Source organism: Nematolebias whitei, chromosome 7 (assembly GCF_014905685.2).
Source record: "Nematolebias whitei isolate Nwh7 chromosome 7, NemWhi1, whole genome shotgun sequence".
In the NCBI taxonomy this organism is placed as follows: domain Eukaryota; kingdom Metazoa; phylum Chordata; class Actinopteri; order Cyprinodontiformes; family Rivulidae; genus Nematolebias; species Nematolebias whitei.
This window is the reverse complement of record NC_056504.1, coordinates 46139659-46162469: the sequence shown is the minus strand read 5'-3', so window position 1 is coordinate 46162469 and position 22811 is coordinate 46139659. Positions and strand designations below refer to the sequence as shown.

The following is a 22811-nucleotide window of genomic DNA, read 5'->3' as shown; positions in this document are numbered from 1 at the left end:
CTTCCTTCCTTCATTCCTTCCTTCCATTCTTCCTTCCCTTTCTCCATACCTCCCTCCCTCCTTCCTTTCTTCATTCCTCCCTCTCTCTGTCCTTCCTTCCTTCCTTCCTTCCTTCCTTCCTTCCTTCCTTCCTTCCTCTGTCCTTCCTCTGTCCTTCCTTCCTCCCTCCCTCCCTCCCTCCCTTCCGCCCTCCCTCTGTCCTTCCTTCCTCCCTCCCTCCCCCTTCCTCCTTCCTCCCTCCCTCTGAGCTCCCTCTGATGCTGTAATTCACTTCCAATCACTCCCCAGACGTCAGTGTGGGACGAGGTCCAAAAGTCAATTGGGTTCAGAAACTGTCAGCGGTGCGTCCCAGTCTGAGGTCAGAGCTGCTGGCAGGAGGACCGGCAGCAGCAGAGAATTGGTCTGTATTTGAGCAAGGCTGCATTTCTGAAAACATTTTTATTAGAGATAGAAAACGGTGCACCTCGGCCACAGTGAGACCTCCATGAAACAGAGCGAGCACTGCTTGAACAAGTTAGTTAGAATGAGTAGCCATCCTGTTTTATGGCTTCACCTCTCTGGATCTGTGAGTCAACAAAAAAACAATTTCTGTTCCTGAGGGAGGGTGTCGAGGGAGGAGGTGTGGTATTACACGAGGAAATCTGGAGTGGCAGAGAAGTATGCTAGACTGGTACAGGACATGAGGACAGCAGGGCAGTGGTGAGATGTGCTGTAGGAGTGACAGGTATCTTCAAGGTGGAGGTGGGAGTGCATCAAGGATCAGCTCTGAGCCCCTTCTTGTTTGCTCTGGTGATGGACCGACTACAGATGAGATCAGGCAGGAATCCCCGTGGACTATTATGTTTGCAGATGACATTGTGATCTCTGGGTTTATGAGATGATATAAAACATTTTACACAACGGCCCAACTTTGTTGGAGTTGGGGTTCATTTCCTCTTTAAGCCAAATTTTATTACGTTTCTTCTTTTTTACTCGTTTATAATTTTTTGTGGCATCCTTTTCAGACTCCTTAAGGGGGGAAACATTAAGGGAAAGTCTTTAATTCGATTACCGCATCTGCACTTATCTGATTTTCTTCAGTTTGAAAGCAGAAGCAGCCTTTTTGCTGCTCTGCTGAAGATTTATGTTTTTTTATTGTTGTATCTTTTTACGTGTTTAACGACGAACTCTGGGCCACCACGAGGTTGTAGCTGCCGCAGTTCCAGCTCGTCCTTGTGGTTACTCTCACTGATTCAGTTCTTTGCTTTTCCTTCCTCCACCTCCATCTCTACCCCATCCCCCATCCACAATCTTCAATTTGCTCTCTCTTTCTCTCGCTCTCTCCATCTTCTTATGCATAAATGAGATTTGTCTAGACGGGAGCTGGAGCAGCAGCTTCGCAACCACAGGCCTCTGCATAACAAACTCGTTATGCAAACGTGTCTGATTGGATGGCGCCGTTCCATTGGCTGCCACTGTGATAGTGTGTGTGTGTGTTTGTGTGTGGGTGGGGTGGGGTGGATTGATAGAATGAAAGAGAGGAAGAAGAAAAAGAAAAAGGGAGAAGTTGAGAGAAAGAGAAATACAAAAAAAGCTGGGGGGATGAGAGGGCAGTTTTGAGATGTAAAGGAGAGAAAGTGAGAAGAAGATGAGGAATGGGGGGGGGGGGGGCAAAACTAGAAAGAGCGAGAGTGAGCCAAACACTGCTCAGATTTGGTCACCATGGCAACACAGCAAGGCTGCCGGTAGGGTTGGCGGGCGCTGCAGCAATGTGAGCCTTAACACTGCGCTACGGAGCAAAACGCCTGCAAGTCTCTCCACGGAGCCACACGGGCCTGCAGAGCAACAGGCAGTGAGCTGAGCACACGGCCCCCGTGCACTCATTCCACTCCTTTTCTTCGTGCATGCACACGACCAGTCGTGCATCATACACAGATCACAAAGAAAAGATCCAAAAACTACAAGCACACACATAAACCTGAGCACCGATGTGGATTTAGTGACACAACAACGTTTGCATGAAGGAGGGATCCATTAAGACTCACGTCTGCAAACCGATATTTAGCTTTGCAAAAACCCGCAACACACAAATGCACCGTTATTGTGGTTTTGGATGGATAAGAAGAAGAAGCAGTCACTTCTCTCTCTCTGTGTTTCCTCACACAGACTATAAGCAACCTCCAGCGGGTTTGTTCATGTGCAGCTCTCCTGATCACACAAACAACACCTGTTCGCTGTTAAATCCATACAGCCCTCCAGATGTCCCATTTTAAACAGGCACCATGCAGCTTAGGCTGTGATGGACTGCAAAATGAAGTGTTCAGTTTAATTTTTTATTAGTAAGATGAAATGTCTGAGGACTTTAAAATTCAACATGCAGTCTGCAGCCTGTCTGAGGTGCCGGTGTTCATTTTTTCCTCTTTTGACCTTTTTGTTGAGCATCACCAGGTCTGACATCATGATTAACTCACTAAAGCGAGCTTTCCTTGAGCGATCAACATCTGTCTTTTAAGTTGTTCTCTTTGCCGTGCTGTTGTGATTTGTAAATATAGTTTTGGCAGTTAGCAGAGGTGAAGAGCCCAATTTAGATTCCAGTTTATTTTGATTTTTTACGATTAATTTTAGCCAGAAGCTCTACGTAAATACATAAAAGATGTGGCTTAGTTGTTTTTTTTATTGTGAATGGAGGATTATGAAATAATTCCATGTTTAGTAAATCGGTGAACTTTTTTTTCTTTCTGTCTGTGTCTGATGGACCAGGGAGGACTCCAGACAAGAGTGGACAGTGACCTGGACGAGACCTCGGAGGTGGAGGAGGAACGGGAATGCCCCGAGATCGGCTCTGAGAGCGAGAGCAGCGCGTACGGCCTCGCCAAAAAGAAGAAGAAAAAACCCAAGGAGAAGAAGCCCAGGAAGAAAAAGAGAGATGAGGATGACGACGATGATAACGATGATGACGGCAACATGAAAGTAGGTCTAAGGTCACAGTTTTGATGACGATCACGTTTCTCCCTTAAAGAAACGGGTCCAGATGACATGATTTAACCTTTTGTTGTCATCCACCTGGATGACTGAGCCACCTGGATGACTGAGCCACCTGGATGACTGAGCCTACAAACCATCACATCTTGTTATTTTCTTAAATGGGAGACGAAGTGGATTCACTGCTGGCTTCCTTAGAGAGATAACTTTTACTAACTGGCTTTTTTTTTTTCGTGCATGAATGTTTCTGTTCAGTGCCTTAAGATTAATTCTGTTGTGACTCGGTGCTATATAAATAAACTGAACGGAATTAAATATAGATATTAACTTTAAACATGTATTTAAATTAAAAAAAAGCTCAATGAACACTGAGAGCTGAACGACTGCTGGAATTTGGTGAAGTCGAAACGGAGTTCTTTAAGCTAAAAGAAGCAAAACGCTAATTTAAACAATAAGCAAAGGACCAAAGACCATGCTCATTAATCCAGGTGTAAATCCAGCAATGTTCAGTCGGGTTGCCGAGACGTTTCATCCTTCATCCGAAGGACACCGAAGGTCATCATATCGCCAGTAAACTGTTTTTTTCCACTCTGGGAGTGAGCTGTTTGTGGGATTCAGTTTGTTGGTGGCTCAGACTGAAGAAGTCCTTTGGATGAAGGACGAAACGTCTCAGCAACAAAAGAAGCCATCCAGATGAATTGACTGAACATTGTTGGAAAAGCAAATGAAGAGATAAAAGTCAAAAGTTGCAAAACACTAACCAAAAGCTAATAATAGCAAAATGCTATCTAAAAGCTAATTGTTGTTTTAAAAACTAGTTAAAAGTAGCAAAATGTCTGGAAGCTAAAATTAGCAAAAGGCTAGCAGGTTGTAGCTCAAAGTTAAACTAGTTGAACGCCTATGCAGCACGTTCTGTTTTAAATAAAAGCATTTTGTTCGGTGTGATTTTCTGTTATTAAAAAACACATTCATGATGTTAATACTGCTGCATGTAGGTTATATTCACACATACGTATTAAATGTAAATGTATAAACATTTGACCTGATTTATTGTTTTTGACGAACTTTAAAGCCGTTAAAAAAATAACTGATAACAAAAATAAAACAGCAACGTTGTTTAGAAAGAGAGGGACTCGCTCGGCTTTAAAATCTGCCAGAATGTAGCTTCCTCCTGCTCCCTCTCTGCTGTGCTTAAACCAGAAGAAAAAGTTTTCGTTTTGTGTTCAAGCGAACGGCCATGACGCCTGTGAGGTGGCAGTGACGGACTGCAGGTAGAGCCGTCCTCTGACTCCTGCTGCTTGCTTTCAGTCCGGCTCTGCGGATTATCCCAAAGGACTCCAAAAGTAGGAAGCAGAGGAACCTGATTTATTATCCCAGATTATCTGTCACAATTCAGCGACAATAGAATGGACACTTTAATCTTTAATAAAGCTATTCAGCTCTGGTTTAGCACGTACAAGCTCAAGCTTTAAGATTTAAAAATGGACGCAGTGGGCTTCATGACAAATAACTTCTTTGCATTGGACAAACATGTTAAACTTGTGCAAATTTCCAGAATGGTGAACGGTAGTCCCTCGTTTATCACGGGGGTTAGGGGACCACGCCCCTCCATGATAAGTGAAAAACCGCTAAGTAGGGATACAGTAGTCCAAGTTTCACTTCCAATCTCCCTCCTTCTGTGTAAATAAACAAGTTACATTTAAATACTATGATATTTTAAATAAACAATCAATGCATCATGGATTGTTTGTTGAAAATATTGCATTCTTGTAATTGTAGAGAAGAGAAGTGCAGCAGGACAGCAAAGGGTTAACCCTTCACGCAGCTGATGCAGCACGCAGCAGAAATGTACGTCTTGATCACTTACACTGTAACAACTGAACATAGAAGTTCTAAAATCCATCCATCCATTTTCTTTACCCGCTTATTCCATTTTGGGTCACGGGGGTCGCTGGTGCCCATGTCCATCAATCACTGTGCGAGGGGCGGGGTACACCCTGGACGGGTCGCAAGTCCATCACAGGGACACATAGAGACAAACGAGACAAACAACCATTCACTCTCTCACTCACACCTAGGGACAATTTAGAGTTACCAATCAGCCTAACATGCATGTTTTTGGTCTGTGGGAGGAAACCGGAGTACCCGGAGAAAACCCACGCATGCACGGAGAGAACATGCAAACTCCACCCAGAAGGCCCCTGGACCAGGGTTTGAACCAAGGACCTGCTCGCTGAGAGGCAGCAGCTCTACCAGTTGCGCCACCGTGCTGCCCGAAGTTCTAAAATAATAAGAAAAAAACTTTTAACACTTTTATATTTTGTGATTATGACGATTTTACGACGTGACGTACTTTGAATTTTAAGTTGGACGACAAAAGTCGATCGGTGCAGCTGGACAGCAAAGGGTTAACCCTTCACAAAGCTGCAGCACGCCGCAGGGATGTGTGTGTGGCAGCGAGGAGAGCGTGACAGGCTGCAGAGGGAGCTTCTCCCTGCACCTGTGGGCTGCACACAGGTGCTAAATCATTTAAAATAATTTATTTTAAATAAACAATCCATGGCTCATCCATCAATCAGCCAATTGTGTGTCATGTCCACTCTTAATTTAAAAAAACGCGAAAGTTGAACCGCGAAGTAGCGAGGGACTACTGCACAGCAAAGTTCATGCTCAATCATCCAGGTACAAAATCCAAAAATGGTCAGTCAGGTCACCTGGACTGTTTCTGTTTGGTGGAAAGACCATTTGACCATTTTTTTTAATTTTGCACCTGGATGATTGAGCATGAACTTTGATGTCTTGAACCACTTTTGCCGTGCCTGCCTGGGAGGAGTTGACGGGGACAGGACAGCCCCCAGAAACCATCTTACTGTCTCGCCAGCAAACTGGGTGGACCACTTAAGGAGTGTACTGTTTGGTGGGGAAAACAGTTTACTTGGGACTCCTCAGACTGATGAAGCCCTCTGGAAAAAGAGCAAAACTTCTTTCCACAAAAAAGAAACCGTCCAGATGACCTGGACTACTGTGCAGCTTTTGAAATGCAGAAGTCATGTAAGATGTGAGGTATACATTTGACACTTATTTAAACAACCTGCATTCTTCAAAACATATACAATTATGTTATTAGTGTATTTATTAAAACTTTCAGAAAGTAATCAAACGATGTGCATGTAAGACTGAAAACCCTTTGAAGTCAACCCAGTTAGCGATAGCTGCCACGGCTAATCAACACCACCAAACAGAGCTAGCTGTAACCGTTAATTTTACAGATTAACTAAAATGAGGTGTTTTCTTAGCTAAAACACTCCATGTGCTACTTATTGCATGACATTTTTGCTTAAATCTTTGGCATTAAATGGTGGTCAACCATGGTTTTCTGTTAGCAAAATATCTCATAAACCACTGGATGAACTTAACTTGGATAAAACTCTCAGAAACTAAGCGCTGACTGTACATCTACAGATTAATTTGTTAGGCACACGGATTCATAACAGCTGCTACAGCTAATTGACATCAGCGAACACAAAGTGGCTAAAAGTGAATCAGCTAAAGTTTGATGTGGTTGTAGCTGAGAGTCATCCCCAACTTGTACTCTGATTGCTAACACACCTCATATGAAATTGCACGTATCGTTTACAATGTTTGACTAAAGTGGCTATAACTCAGTCCCTTCTCAACATAAGATGATCTTAGTTTAGCACTCTGGCACAAATGGTGACGTACAAAATGCATTTCTGCAAGCAATGCTAGACCTTTAATTTATTTAGTAATCGGCTCGTCTTTGCCCCTGCAGGAACCCAAGTCCTCCAGCCAGTTGATGCATGAATGGGGTCTGGAGGACGTTCAGTACAGCTTCACTGAGGACGACTACAAAACTATCACCAACTACAAGGCTTTCAGCCAATTCCTTAGGTAACCACCTTACTCTCTGCGTTATCTCCCCACAGTGTGATAATCCACTTTGCTTTGGATCACCTTCTGCGATTTGTCAGAGTTCTCAGCCGAGACTCCTCCAGCGAGTCTCCCTGAGAGAGACCAGAGTGTAGTGTGACACCGCTCTTTTTGTTTGAGCTAAAAAGCTCGGCTGTTGTTATAAAGAGTGCCTCACCTGGGGCTGTCTGGCTCGGCTAAGCCCCTGCTCTGACAAAGTGGAGCATGAGCTCCTGTGGTGCCCCCCCTCGTGTGCAATCAGCTGCTTGTTGGATGCTCCTGACAGCCGGGAGGCTCTGGGACTCAGTGCTCTGACCCGCTATCTTTCTCAGGCCAGCATGCCAAACCTCAAGCTGTTGCCTGACAGATCTTTAACATGACATACTCACAGCGAAGCACAGAAAAGCTAACTTAAGGAGCAGCGGAGTGTCAACAAATCAGGACCCAGTTCCCTCCAGTGCTGTGTGGAGAGAAAATTACACCCACAGAAATGAAATGTGACATAATAAAGCTGCTGTTGTTGTCTCCTTTCCCCGTGGCTGTGCTCAGGCCGCTCATTGCCAAGAAGAATCCGAAGATTCCCATGTCAAAGATGATGACGGTGTTAGGGGCCAAGTGGCGCGAGTTCAGTGCCAACAACCCGTTCAAAGGCGCATCTGCCACCGCTGTGGCCGCCGCGGTGGCTGCCGCCGTGGAAACAGTCACTGTAGCTCAGCCAACATCTGTCAGCAGCAGCCAGCTGAGCTCCCAGCAAGGGCCAATCAAAAAAGCCAAAACCAAAGAAGGAAAAGGTGAGACCCACTGAACTGTGGCACGCTCTTTGGAATATTAGCATCTTTCCTGTTCTTGTCTTTGAACTCAATTCAAACTTTGTCTTTATTTATTCATTTACTTAATTATGTGAATGTTTATGAAGCGTTCACTCTGTCGCGATCCATTTTTCTTCGCGATCCTCGTCTTGCAGTTTTCAGCTATTTCAACAAATCGTAAATCAAAACGTTCAGCTCTTTCAGGACAATCCTGCTATGACTTTTGGTATTGGTTCAACTTTAGCTGTTTGAAATATTTAGCCTTTTCTGCCATTTTTTCCTCATATTAAATGAATTGAGCTCATTTTACATCCTTCAAATCTTTTGATGCGTTTACAACATTTTACTGCTCCTTTCAGTAACGGTTCAGCTTCTTTCAGCTTCCTTCTGCTGTTGTAAATTTTATTTCAGCTAATTTCAGCTGCTATTTTCAGCTTGTTATGCTCCTTTCACTTGTTTCTACAAGTTTCAGCTTTTTCTGCTACTTTAACTGTTTTAATGCTAATTTTAGCTTTTTCAACTAATTCCACGTTTTTTGCAGTCAATTCAACATTTTTAGCCTAATTGGGTTAAATTGTGCTCTCTCCACTTCCTTATAGTAATTTAAGCTTATTTCTGCTTCTTTAGCTACTTTTTAGCTGTTTTATTTGATCATTTTTGCTTTTTTCAGACAATTTCCACTTTTTTGTGCCAATTTCTGCATTTTTCAGCCAAATTGAGCAAACGTGTTCGTTCTGCTAATTTAAGCTTGTTCTACATTTTCAGCTAACTTTTTAATATTTTTAATCAAGTTTTAGCTGTTTTCACATAAATTCAAGTTTATTTGTGATATTTTCTGCTACTTTCAGCCTATGGTAATTAACTTCTTTCTGTTAATTTCAGCTTTTTATGCTTGTTTCAGCTTATTTCCTCTAGTTTAAAGTTTTTCTGTTATTTCAGCTACTTTTTAGCTGTTCATGCCAATTTGAGCTTTTCCAGCTATTTCCACATTTTTGGAGCTCAGCTAATTCCCCTTCCTTCTTGTAGTTTAAGCTGCTTTCTGCCTTTTCAGCTACTTTTTGGCTTTTTTTGTTGTTGCTAATTTCAGCCTTTTTTAGCTTATTTCCTAATTTTTATGCTCATTTTGGCTTATTTAAACCTGATTAAGCAAATTTGTGTTCTTTTTGCTTGCCTCTGCTAACTTAGGTTTTTTTCTTCAATTTCAGCTACATTTCAGCATGTTTTTAGCTAATTTCAGCTGTTTTTCAGCAAGTTCTTCAGCAATAAGCATCCACACTGCACTACTTTTCTTAGGAAATGCAATTTCTCTAGTTACTTAAATTTTTTCATCACCCTCTGCTGAAGGCAAAAGCAGAGGAAAAATATTTTTGCCCATATACGTTTCCATTTTAGCAAATTTTCCCATGAGCCAGTGGACAGATCTGAAGGAAACTCCCAAACAGTAACCACTGGATGAACATTTACCGTACTTTCCGGCGTACACGTCGCACCATCGTATAAGTCGCATCCGTCGCATCCGTCGCATCCGTCGCATCCGTCGCATCAGTCCAAATAAGTCTAATAAAGTGGAAAAAACATAAATACGTCCCTTCACCGCATAAGTCGCATCTATTATGCATCACCGCTGACACGTCACGTTTGTTACGCGCATCACTGCTGACCACCCGGAAACGTGGGCTGGTGTTGTGCCAAAAATCGATTGGCTGTCAAATGGCAGTAGTGGGAGCATGCACAAGAGGGCTTTAACAAGAATTGAACAAGATTAACACTTAAGAACAATTATTTGTTTGCTCGAAATTATAGCAAAGTTGTGTCTCAGTTTAACTTTTCCTTAATAAATGCACTTTAACGGTCAAATCAGCTGCATTTCGCATGGGCAGCGCGGCGAAATGCAGCTGATATGACGTTTGCTCCAGGAGTTCTGGAGCGAGACTAAGGTGGCTTAGTATGGCAAGCCAAGTGTCTCATTAATAGCCATTTTTACCGATTAATGAGACACTTGGCTTGCCATAGTACTCGATCGCCATCTAGTGGCTGAAAATGGTATTGTTCAATATTTTTCATGTCAGAATGAATGAAATCTCCAGCTCACAGCCAAAAATTGGGTTATAATTATGGGAAAAAAACATAAATAAGTCGCTTCACTGTATAAGTCGCAGGGCATGTTAATTTATGCAAAAAGGTACAACAGATTACTATTTGGAGTCAGTCCAATTCAAGATGCCCCACCACGACTAATCTGCATTAGCCACCAAAAACATCTATATCTCAGTCAGTTTAACTGATATTTGTATAAAAATGGTTGTGGTAGTTGTTGAGTCATTTCCAACTCGTACTCTGACCTCACAACATCATGAGATCACACATAATATTTTCAAGGTCTGATCAAAACAGCTACAACTCCATCGTTTCTCAGCATGAGATGGAAGTCGGTGGGAGATTTGCATTTCTTCAAGGAATGCAATTTAATAATGATGAATAATAATGTTATAATAATGTTTAATTGGCTAAAATAAAAGCTATATCAGTATCAGTGCTTGGTACCTGCTTAACACACGTGATGTCTGTCTCAGGACCAGGAGTAAGAAAGAAAAACAAGACTGTGAAAGAAGCAAAGAAGAAACCGAAGCCCAAAAAGAACAAATCAAAGTTGGGTCAGAGTGGGAAGAAGAAGAAAGCCTCCTCGGTATGTGTTTTTATTTTTCATGTCTGTTTACCTCCAGATTATTTACCTTCTCATTATGTCAGCCCTGCATGTTTAATGAAATAAATGTAACCTAACGGGTTAATATACCGACTGACTGTAAAAATATATATATATTTGAAATTGTGTGTTGCTTCGAGCTCTTCACTTTGTGTTTTTATTTTTATTTTTCAGAGTGACGAGGACTTTCTGGAGGAGTCGGACTTTGATGACATCAGCATCCACAGTGCCTCTGTGCTTTCTGATACTCTGGGAGCCGCCACCAGGAAAAAGGCCCGGCGTGGGCGGAAAAAAAGGAAAAGTACGTTTACCATTTTCTTTTTCTAGGCTCTGTGGTGTTTTCTCCAAAATCCCTCTGAAGCCTCAAAACCAAACTGTCTGATGGCTATAATGATGAGGTACAGTAATAAAAAAGCAACTTTTTATTTGTTTATTTATTCAGAGAATGGTTTCTGACAGTCTTTTGCAGCAGCTGTTACCAAAAGTTTATTCAGGTTTGGCGGCAGCCTATAAATACCTAAATACAGTCCATGCTGTACCTACATACATGTAGACCAGGGGTGCCCAATACATTGATCGTGATCTACCGGTCAATCGGAAAGGTATTATAGGTAGATCGCATGGCGTTAAAAAAAATACCCATCATCCATCCTCACTATGAAATGTGTCACTTAACTGACAGACAGTCCTGTTTACACGACGTGAAACATTCGACTGTTCATTTACACGACAACAACCATCGTTCTCTTTGAAACTGAAGGTTTCTGAATCCAGGTCTCAGAGATTTTCAGGGGGAACCCCACACAGAAGTGTGAAATTCTCCGCAAGTGTGAAGTTGCTCACTACAGGCGGCTGCAGTCCAAAGTTTGTCTGCACCAACAACAGTTGTAATAAATGGCAGAGAGCAGAGTGTTTTTTGTGCTGCTCACCCTTTTTCAGCACGTAGGAGCAAAACTAATGAAATCCAGGGTCCAAAGAGACGTTGGTGTATTCACAAGTTTGGAAGTAACTCATTCAGATGCAGCATGGACGATGAATGCAGCTATCAGGGTTGCCAGATAAATTTAAAATGTCTTATTTATTTTCTGTGCACATGTTCAACAAACACAACACACACCTCATCTTAGAATATTGTTACTCGGCATATATGTTGACAGTTTAGGTCAAAATACTATCATTTTAAAGCCACAGTACTATAGTTCATAATTTCTTATCTGGCAACCCAACTTACATGGAAGCTAAAGCGTTTTTGTGTAAACCTGCTAATTTTTTATTTATTACCCCCAGTAAACATTGAAAAAACACTAACGTCTCCAGAGGTTGCTCTCGTGTAAACGGGGCCTTTGACTCGGTCATTTTAAAAGTAGCTCGCATGATGAAAACGTGTGGACACCCTTGATGTAGTTCAGTTGACGTGTGCATGTCAGAACTGCCCGTTAAGTATTCTTTTACCTTTGCTAGAGGAGGACGGTGACGGCTATGAGACAGACCACCAGGACTACTGTGAGGTTTGTCAGCAGGGGGGAGAAATCATCCTGTGTGACACCTGTCCAAGAGCCTACCACCTGGTGTGTCTGGACCCGGAGCTGGAGAAAGCACCGGAGGGAAAGTGGAGCTGTCCACACTGTGTAAGCACAGTCAAACGTTTCAAAAAGCATTTTATTTTAATACTTAGATGCTCATTAATGAGACTTTTTGCATGAGATATGGGATGAAACATATTCTGGACATGAGAAGGAAAATGTTTGTGTAGCAGACGCGTTTTATTGTCATTTGAAAATAAACAAGAAAAGCAAGAAATGTGATCTATTTCACAAAAGTAAATGTTTCTGACGCTCTTAGATACACTTAGCGATGGTGCTGAAACATTGTTTGGGTGGCAGTACGTCTATAGTAGTTTATTATTAGTTAGTTAATTGTTTATTAATTACATTTGGTCATTGATTTTAATTATTTGATTTTTGTGATCATGTATTTTAAAGATTCTGTTAACAAGTCAGTGCTAATTTATTCTAATTTATTTATTCATCAATGATCGGCGGCTGCCGTGATTAGAATATTTATGTAAAATAAGAAACTATAGCGTTAAATTGGCTCATCTTTTCTTCCCAACGTGCTCGTGGACTCCGTGATCCTCAGGAGAAGGAGGGAATCCAGTGGGAGGCCAAAGATGAAGAGGACGATGAGGAGGAAGCTGCAGGTGAGGAGGAGGATGACCACATGGAGTTCTGCAGAGTGTGTAAAGATGGAGGAGAGCTTCTGTGCTGCGACACCTGCCCGTCGTCCTACCACATCCACTGCCTCAACCCGCCTCTTCCTGAAATCCCAAACGGGGAGTGGCTGTGTCCTCGCTGCATGGTGAGCTCGTCTTTATTACACAAAATGTATGTCACAATTACTACAAATAGATCCGTTTTATGGTCAGCCTAAGCTTATTTATCATCCCAACGGTACATTTGTTTGAACTTAATCTATTGTTGTATGATTCTGTAGAAACATCCTGTTGAAACTTTTGTTTACAGCTACAGCAGGGGTCTGCAACCTGCGGCTCTGGAGCTACATGCTGGTTCCTCCACAGCTGCTCTTTCAAGCTTTGACCAAAACTAACATAAAACTGAATTATATTGGTTGTTATATTCATTCGTTCGTTCGTTCAACCTTTATTTATACAGGTTAATCCCACTGAGCCTCGGGAACTCATTTACAGGAGAGACCCGATTTTATCAAACCGTGATGATAACAGTAAACAATCCTAAAGGACACATACAAAAAACAAAACAAGTGAAAATAAACTGGTAATTAAAAGGAAAATTTAAAAGAAAAGTAGCCAAAAAACCCCCCATCTAGGTTATAAGGTGGTGTAGAAAACTAAAAACAGGAACACGTCTGCATTGGTTCTTGCCAGGAACTTAACAGATGTTTAAAGTCCCTAAGAGAGGTCAAGGTCAAGAGCTTCAGATCTTTATGCAAGATATTCCAGGAAACAGGAGCGGAGTAGGAGAAGGCCCTTTTGCCCAGTCCAGTCCTCATTGAGGGAACACTGCAGGTAATAATGTTCTGAGAGCGCACGCTGTAGCTGCACTCACGCAGAGACATGTAGGAGGAGATGTATGAAGGCAGCAGACCAAGAAGTGATTTAAAGATGAAAATGTACCAGTGAGAGAGTCTGCGTGAAGTTAATGATGTCCATTTAACCAGTGAATACAGGGTGCAGTGGTGGGTACGATAATCACAGCCAGTTATGAATCTTAATGCACCATGATAGACAGCATCCAACATCTGCAGGGTGCTTGTAGGAGCGTTCATGTAAATAATGTCACCGTAGTCAATGGAGGGAAGGAAAGTCACAGATATAAGGCGTTTCCTAGCATTCAGAGTTAAACAGGATCTATTTCTGAAAAAGAAACCCAGTTTAACTTTCAGTTTCCTTACTAGGTTTTCCACATGGAGCTTAAAAGAGAGATGCAAATCGATCAAGATACCCAAATATTTGAAGGGATCAACAAACTCAATAGGGATACCAATTGAGGATAAAATCAAAGGAAGAACTGCTGAGACTGACTTCCTGTTTGAAAAAAAGCATCCCTTTGGTTTTGTTGGTGTTTAGGACAAGTTTGAGACTAAACAAATCTGACTGGATGATGTCGAAAGCGGATTGCAAAAGCTGGAAAACCTTTGCAACTGTTTTAGCTCGACAATAAACAACTGTGTCATCAGCATAGAAATGTAAGGATTCATCAGGGATGCTCTGACCCACATTACCCATGTAGATTGTAAAGAGGGTGGGTCCTAAGACTGAGCCTTGTGGTACACCATAGTTGACTGTTAAATAACTGGAGGAAATACCATTATGTTGAACACATTGGCTCCAATCTGAAAGATAGAGAACCAACCAGTTGTATAACAACAACTAAAAGGGCTAGTTTTAGCAGTTTTCTTGTAATTTCTTTTACAAATATGCGAATACTAAAAACATTACAAGGAGTAAAACATACTCGCTTTCACTTTACGCTTTATTTCTTCAAAGTAGAATACTTAATTTTTCTACAATAAAAAAAATCCCATAGGTCTGCATAGTTTATTGTTTTGTTTCTTTAGAAATTGGGCAAAAACTATATTATTTTTTTCCTTCTTTACAAGAATCTCGTCTTTCATTTCGTCTTAAAATGTAAAAATATCACTAAATGTTAAAAATCACGAGATATTTTTAGTTTAATAAAATCACCCCTACTGGCCAGAGAAGCGCCCTCCAACAAGTGGTCCGCGGGCCACCAGTTGAGAATCCCAGTTGTGGCAGGTGTTGCGTCTCCGGACACGTTTAATGTAGTGAACAAAGGGGCAGGAATGGACAGTCCACCTGTTCATGGTAAAGGTTGCAGACCCCGATCTACAGGATGTGGTCATCGTTTCTTTCAAGATGTTCACCTTTCTTATTTGAAGAACTCTTTTGCAAAGAACTTTAGAGTAATTTAGCTCCATAGAGTTAATAAAAACATTATTTTTTTTATATGTGATGGAGGATTGGTGGTGAAGAGGTTAGAGAAGGTGGGCCTGTGATCAGAAGGTTGCCGGTTTGACTCCCCAGACTGACAACATTTACAAAAAATATCGATGGTAAAGGTGAAACACCCACACCTTCCTCCACCCTCATTTGCCCCCACTCTGGGCCTTTGAGCAAGGCCCTTAACCCGCACCCTCTGCTCCCCGGGCACCCTAGATGGCAGCTCTCTGCTCCACACAGAGGGCTGTGGTAGCTCGGTGGTCTGTGGTTGTGTCAGGAAGGACATCTAGTTTAAAAACCAGTGCCAAGTCGAGTTAGTTCACTGTGGCGAAGGGAGCAGCTGACAAAACCAAAAGTCTAATAAAATATTTAAGTCAATTTAAACTATGACTGTCTGTGTTTCGTCTCAGTGTCCGCCTCTTAAAGGTAAAGTTCAGAGGATTCTGCACTGGAGGTGGGGAGAGCCCCCGCTGCCAGCGGAGCCGCCTCCAGGCCCTGATGGCAAACCGACCGATCCGTTGACCAAGCCCCCGCTCAAGGGACGCTCAGAGAGGGAGTTCTTCGTGAAGTGGGCTGGCCTTTCGTACTGGCACTGTTCCTGGGTCAGCGAGCTGCAGGTGAGGAGTTGGACCAGTGTCAAACTGACATTTGGCAACAATAAAAACGTGCCTGCTTTGAAGACATAGGCACGTTTATTCACTTATCTTTTGGTGCTTTCAGTTTTTAAAAAGTTGTATGAACTGGTTTTCATTGTAAAATACAAATTTTATGCAATTCAGAATCAAACCTCCCTTCTTTTAGTTCATTTAATAAATCACTACTATTAAATTTAGCAAAGAAATTCAAATTTCAACACCAATTTGTCTTCATTAGTTTTGTTTTCTTCACTGAACTCTTTTGAGACTTTTTGTCTTTATGCTGGTTTGAGGGTTTAAACGAGGTCTGGTTGAATTTTTAGGAGATTTTTGAACAAATACTTTCCAATGAAAACAACTCAACTTGCATTTTGCGTTGCGTCTGTTGTGCAGTTAGAGCTGTACCACACGGTCATGTATCGGAACTACCAGCGGAAGAACGACATGGACGAGCCGCCGCCGTTCGACTACGGGTCGGGAGAGGAGGAGCTCAACAACGAGAAGAGGAAGAGCAAAGACCCCCAGTATGCTGTGATGGAGGAGCGCTTCTACCGCTACGGCATCAAACCAGAGTGGATGGTCATCCACCGGATAGTCAACCACAGGTGGCTGCTGACACTCACAGCCTCTCACACCACCTTCAAATTATGTCACCGTAATCGATGGCTGGTAGGAAAGTAGCAGCTACACGGCGTTTCCTGGCATTCAAAGTTAAGCAAGATCTATTTCTGAAAAAGAAACCCAGTTTCAATTTCAGTTTCTTTATCATGCTTTCAACATGCGGCTTCAAAGAGAGGTGTGCATCAATTAAAATTCCCAAGAATTTGTAAGAATCCACAGCTGCTGGCACCAACTTTCTGTTTGAAAACAGCATCCCTTTGGTTGTATCAGCATTTAGCACCAGTTTGAGATGGAACAAGTCTGATTGATGTCACATGCAAACTGTAAGAGCTGGAAAACCTTAGCAACTGTGTTAGCTCAGCAATAAACAGTTGTATCATCGGCAAAGAGATGCAAGGAGGCATCAGGAATGTTTTGACCTACGTTATTAATATAAATTATAAAAAAGAGTGGGTCCTATAACTGAGCCTTGTGGCACACCATTGGCGACCGATAAATAGTTAGACGAAGTGTGGAACACATTGCCTCTGATCTGATAGTGTGCTCGACAAAAGAAATATCAAATCAAATTTGTTTTTGCTTTTAGTATTTTAGTACTTTACCTCGTTTTATATGGCGCCTTGATTTGATTGTGTTTTATAACACTACTGTTATATTTTTTACTTTATTTGCATTCTATTGTTGTTTATTGTTGTGTGTGTGTGTGTAAAAACAAAAGGCCTGGCATTATTTAAAGGAAGCCACGAGTTTCACATCATCTTATGTTTTGCTGCAGCCATTTAGGTCAAAACTTTAAAATGATGTTTTAATTTTAAGCAATATTGTGAATATGGATTTTGAATGCCTCTCACCCTCTATCATATCAAAATATAGCTCGGTATATATATAATATTAACCGAGCTGTACCCGTTTTTTGTGTTTTTATGGTCAACTGGCTGTGGCAGCCACCTTGAATCGGGGTGACGCGGATTATTATTTTTTGTAGTTTCAGAGAAATTCATCAGTGGTTCATGAGATGTTTTGGTAAAAGACTAACACATGAACGCACGCAGGAAAAAAACATTATTGTCCACCTTCGCCTTTCGTCAGCAGGAGACAAAAAACGAAAAACTTTTCATGGAACTGGAATTCTTAAGCAAAGCGCTAATCGAAGTTTAAGCTAGTTTAAATGGGATGTCTAAAGTTCATTTTAACTTTTTACGTTGTAATAAAATAAGCTGCACACTTTACATTCAAATGCACATATTTTCTTTTTAGTGTACCCAACTTTTTACTGTAAGTGTTGTGCATAAAATGTATGTAAAAAAAGCCTGAATTTCAACATAACTCTATAAACCTTCCTGTTTTTGTTGACTCTCTCTGTAGTTTTGATAAGGACGGTGATGCACATTACCTGATCAAATGGAGAGACCTACCGTACGATCAGTGCACCTGGGAGGCAGATGAATTCGACGTCCCAGAATATGACATTCACAAAGCTTTCTACTGGGACCACAGGTAGATTAAGAGCATTTTGCATCCTTTCTACCTAATTCCATGCTGATGAAAACTAGCATTGCTGTTTACTATCTGCCCTCTCTTCCATTTGTGTTTGTAAGTCACCAAGAGATGCTCTACATTTGTTTTTCAGAGAGCAGATTTTAGGCGAGGACCAGCGCCCTCTTGTGGTAAGGAAGGGAAATAAACTAAAAGAGGACTACCCAAAAAGAGAGGTTCCCCCTGATGCCCCTATCATAGATGTAAGAAGCTTTACATACTAAGGATATCCATTTTGTCAGCATATATAACATCTAAAAATCTCAATTATATTTTCACACCACCAGCCAACCATTAAGTTTGAGCACCAGCCCTGGTACATTAACGCCACCGGGGGAACGCTGCACCCATATCAGCTCGAGGGTCTGAACTGGTTGAGATTTTCCTGGGCTCAGGGGACGGATACCATCCTGGCTGATGAAATGGGCCTAGGAAAGACGGTGCAGACAATAGTTTTTCTCTACTCACTGTATAAAGAGGTGAGGCTGGAATAGTGTCTTCTTTTATCATGCTCATATTCCAATCAAAATGAAAAAGGCTCAACTGGTGATGCTCATTCTTGTAATATAAATGGTAATACGCACTTGGATGTAATCAGTTTGGGTCGTGGAAGAAAATGAACGATTTAAAGTGGGTTTCTTTTATTCTGTGAAGTACTACAGGAGAGGACTGAGCTTGTTTTTCCTCTCTGTCAGGGTCACTCTAAGGGGCCTTTCTTGGTGAGCGCACCTCTCTCCACAATCATCAACTGGGAGAGAGAGTTCGAGATGTGGGCTCCGGATTTCTACGTGGTGACATACACGGGAGACAAAGACAGCAGGGCAACTATCAGGGAAAATGAGTTCACCTTTGAAGACAGCGCAGTGAAATCTGGACGGAAGGTGTTTCGCATGAAGGTGCTCTATCGTTTACAGCTCATTTAATTTAGTTATTAGTTGCTGAGTCAGCATTCACACTATTGTGTTCCTGATTATAGTTTCTTCTGTACAATTTTTGCATTTACAGTAGTCCCTCGTTTATTGCGGGGGGTCCGTACCCTGAAGCCCTGCGATAAGTGAAAAAATGCAAAGTAGGAATAGTAGTGCAAGTAGTAAGTAGTAGTTTATTTTAGTATTTATATATTAAGGCATTTTAAACCCTTCCCACACTCTTGCAATATTCTAAACAATGTTTCTAAACGCTAAAAGAGCACAGAATGTCATGATTTCAGCTCCCTGCCTCGTCTGCTCTTTGCCAACTGCAAGCGTTTTTGGCCACGCCCACTTCTCCGCTCTGCACAATGAACAGCTGATCAGCTGCAGCAGGAAGCTTATCCTGCAGTAAGGGCTGCACAAATGTGCCGCAGGTGCTAAATAATTTAACATAATTTATTTTAAATAAAAAAATTGATGCCAATCGTGCGGCTCATCCATCCATCAGCCAATTGTGTGTCATGTCCTATTTTATTTTGAAAAACCACAATAGAGCGAGTCCACGATGAACGAACCGCGAAGTAGCGAGGGACCACTGTAAACTACTTCTACATTCTTTTCTGCTATTTTAATCATTCATCTCAAAAGGTTTGGCTCAGTCAGGACTAGTGTGCTATGAGTTTTAGTATCCTGATGCATGCTCAATAATCCAGGTAGAAAAATATAAAAAATGTTAAGTCTGGTCCACTGGACATTCAAAAAACAAAACAAAGCAAAACAACAACAACAACAAAAAGATAGATAGATATGCTTTTTAGTCTGTATAACTTTTACATTTTTTTGTATTGTTTAACTTTGACAATTAAAAATCACCATAAAATTACATTAAGTTTTCTTTTAGTTTCTTCTAAAACAATATTCAATGGAATATGCTTCTGCAAACTTTCTCTACTATGGTCTTCCTTAGCTTTTAGTTACAGTTCAGCTATTTTCAACATGTAGCTACATTTTAGCAAATTTTAGCTTTCAGCTAAGGTTTTGTCTATTTTAGCTACAGTTTAGCTGATTTCATTTGTAGCTGCCCGCAATTAGCTTCTATCAGCTATTTTGATATATTTAGCTTTTCGCTACAGTTTTACTAATTTCAGCTGTTAGCTAGTGTTGCTAAATATAGCATTTGTTTTTCTACATTTAGATTTTTTGCTGCTTATGCATTCACTTGAGTTTTAAGCTTTTTTTGCTGCTAATTTTAGCTTTCAGCTACAATTTGACTAATTTTAGATTTCAGCTATAGTTTTGCCCATTTTAACTAACGTTTAGCTGATTTCATTTTAGCTGCATACAATTATCTTCTAGCAGCTGTTTTGATATATTTAGCTTTTTGCTACAGTTTTACTAATATTAACTGTTAGCTAAAGTTACTAAATATAGCGTTTAGCAAATGTTTTCCTACATTTAGGTTTTAGCTACTTATGCGTTCACTTGAGTTTTAGGCTTCTTTTTTGTGCTAATTTTATCTTTTAGCTACAATTTGACAAATTTTAGATTTCAGCTATAGTTTTGCCCATTTTAGCTAAAGTTCAGCTGATTTCATTTTTAGCTGCATACAATTATCTTCTAGCAGCTGTTTTGATATATTTAGCTTTTTGCTACAGTTTTACTAATATTAACTGTTAGCTAATGTTGCTAAATATAGCGTTTAGAAAATGTTTTCCTACATTTAGATTTTAGCTACTTATGCGTTCACATTTACTTTAATCTTCTTTTTTGATCATTTTAGCTTTTAGCTATGGTTTAGTTGATTTTAGCTTCTGTTTTGCTTGTTTTAAGTAACAATTCAATAAAGAATCAATTCATCAACACATGTTCACACTGCATTTTCACAGAAAACACCATTCCTCTTTTTGTATGAATGGACAGATGAATGGGGTTGGATTTTATTTTTTTATCATTATGCTCAGTTAGAAACAGTTAACAGTCTTCTTTCTCGTCGTCCTCCTGCAGAAAGACACTCCTATCAAGTTCCACGTGTTGCTGACTTCTTACGAGCTGATCACTATAGATCAAGCCATTCTGGGCTCCGTCACCTGGGCCTGTCTGGTTGTAGACGAGGCCCACAGACTGAAAAACAACCAATCAAAGGTGAAAAGCTGTTGTTTGTGTCGGGAGCTGAGACTGCAAAATAAACCGTGAAATAAACGCCGTTAGTTTTGGTGAAAGGAAGTTGGAGTTTGAATCATTTGGCTTCAATTCAGTTTTTCAGAATCCTCAACGGGTATAAGATCTACTACAAGCTGCTGCTCACTGGAACTCCCCTGCAGAACAACCTGGAGGAGCTGTTCCATCTGCTTAACTTCCTCACCCCGGAGCGTTTCAAGTAAGTGCTGCCTCTTTTCAGTCACACCCAACTCATTTTCCAGTAGGTGACGAACCAACTTTGTCTGGCTTTGCAGCAGGAATGCAACGCGTGCACGTGTGGAATAATAATAAAAAATAAAGTCATGCTGTCTGCATGCTAAATGTGACTCCACTCCATATCATCATATCTTACTAATTTGACTTTTACTTTAGTTTCTGTGTGAAGTCAATTTGTTACAAACTTTAAATCTATATTAAAATAACTCCTCATTTATATACAATTAGCAGTTGGTTTAAAATCCGTGCTGGCCAGCTCTTCTATACTTTAATTTCAAATCTTAATGTACCAAAAAAGCCCATTTTGGAACAGTAACAGAAGCATTGCTTTGGAAAAAAGACTGGAGAAAGTGGATGTGCTGCTGCAACACTTTAATGAAATTCATTTAAATTCAATTTATTTATATAGCACCAAATCACAACAGAAGTTGTCTTAGAGCGCTGAACAAAAACATTCACATACGACTTCCGGCTGAATGGCGGTGAGATAAGGTGTGTTTGGGTGTGCTCCTACAGAATTAGCCTTTTCTCTGATTAATGCCTGGGCACTTTTTCCCGAGTCCGACAGCAAACAATATCTAACTTACACACTTTACATAATCCTCCTATTTTGCCATTAAAATGCCACCAAAACCGACTAAAGGGGTAAGTTCGATCCACGCTCACCTGCGGCCTAATCCTCGTAGTGAAGCCTCGAGCTGTCCTGGATCACCTCCTCCGTCTGAGGGCGACGTCAGCAGCCTTAAGCAAGAAATACTTGTAGCTCTCCGAGAGGACCTTGCTGCTATAATTAAAGCAGAATTCCATGCTGTTCTGGGTGAAAGTCTCTCGTCGATTAATGCCGAGCTGTCCGCCTTCAAAAAGGAGCTATCGTCTGGGCTAGCAGCGGTGCAGGAGAGCTTCACGGGGCTAAAGCTAACGGTAACAGAGGTGGAGAAGTCCGTCTCCACCTGCACTGACGACATCGTGAACCTCCAGAAAACAGTTGACGTCCTTACTAAGACGGTGGCACAGTTGGAGGATAAGTGCGATGACCTGGAGTCCCGGTCTCGACGTCAGAACATCCGCATCATTGGTGTTCCGGAGGATGACCCATCAGCGGCGACAACGGCTGCGGTATCTCGGATGCTAAAGGAGGCCTTCGACCTCGAGGAGGAACCGCTGCTGGACCGCGCTCATCGCATCCCAGCCCCCAAACCGAAAGCAGGCGAGCGGGCCCGTCCGATTGTAGCTAAGTTTCACTACCAAGCGGACTGTGTGAAAATCCTGGCGAAGGCGAGGGAGTTGCAGCGGGTCAAAGTGAACGGTACGAATATCTTCGTTTTCCCTGACTACACTGCCAAAACGGCCCGGGCGCGGGCGGCCTTCACGGAATGTCGTCGCAAGCTGCGGGACATCGAGGGGGTTCGGTTCGGCCTGCTCCACCCGGCCCGGCTGAAGATCACGTTTGAGGGTAACACGCGGGTGTTTACCTCTGCTGAGGAGGCGAAGATTTACATTGAGTCGATTACAAAATGAGCATTACAATTAATATAATCGATCTCACACTCAGGAATGTCAGTATTATTAGTCATTATTATTATTCAGGTTTGAAAATGTAATCAAAGTGTTCTGTCTACACTCACGGACTTATTTGTTTACATTCAGGGGTTTAATGTTCTGAATTATAATTAGTATGTTTTGTTTACAATTAAGGATTTAATGTTTAGAATTATAATTAGTGCGTTTTGTTTATAATTAGGGATTTAATGTTTAGAATTATAATTAGTGTGTTTTGTTTACAATTAG

At 41.4% G+C, this 22811-nt stretch overlaps 1 protein-coding gene across 1 annotated transcript in view; it reads left to right on the top strand.

Annotated features, from left to right (window-relative positions):
- Positions 1 to 22811, top strand: part of chd5 (chromodomain helicase DNA binding protein 5) — a 69964-nt gene that overhangs the window by 13841 nt on the left and 33312 nt on the right. The window contains exons 3-17 of the mRNA XM_037678967.1: positions 2740 to 2949; positions 6755 to 6873; positions 7441 to 7682; positions 10274 to 10386; positions 10579 to 10705; positions 11866 to 12032; positions 12544 to 12762; positions 15316 to 15522; positions 15934 to 16145; positions 17527 to 17658; positions 17792 to 17900; positions 17985 to 18176; positions 18393 to 18593; positions 20613 to 20750; positions 20864 to 20985. Of these exons, the coding sequence (XP_037534895.1) occupies positions 2740 to 2949; positions 6755 to 6873; positions 7441 to 7682; positions 10274 to 10386; positions 10579 to 10705; positions 11866 to 12032; positions 12544 to 12762; positions 15316 to 15522; positions 15934 to 16145; positions 17527 to 17658; positions 17792 to 17900; positions 17985 to 18176; positions 18393 to 18593; positions 20613 to 20750; positions 20864 to 20985 (2510 nt within the window). The remainder of the gene's footprint in view (positions 1 to 2739; positions 2950 to 6754; positions 6874 to 7440; positions 7683 to 10273; positions 10387 to 10578; positions 10706 to 11865; positions 12033 to 12543; positions 12763 to 15315; positions 15523 to 15933; positions 16146 to 17526; positions 17659 to 17791; positions 17901 to 17984; positions 18177 to 18392; positions 18594 to 20612; positions 20751 to 20863; positions 20986 to 22811) is intronic.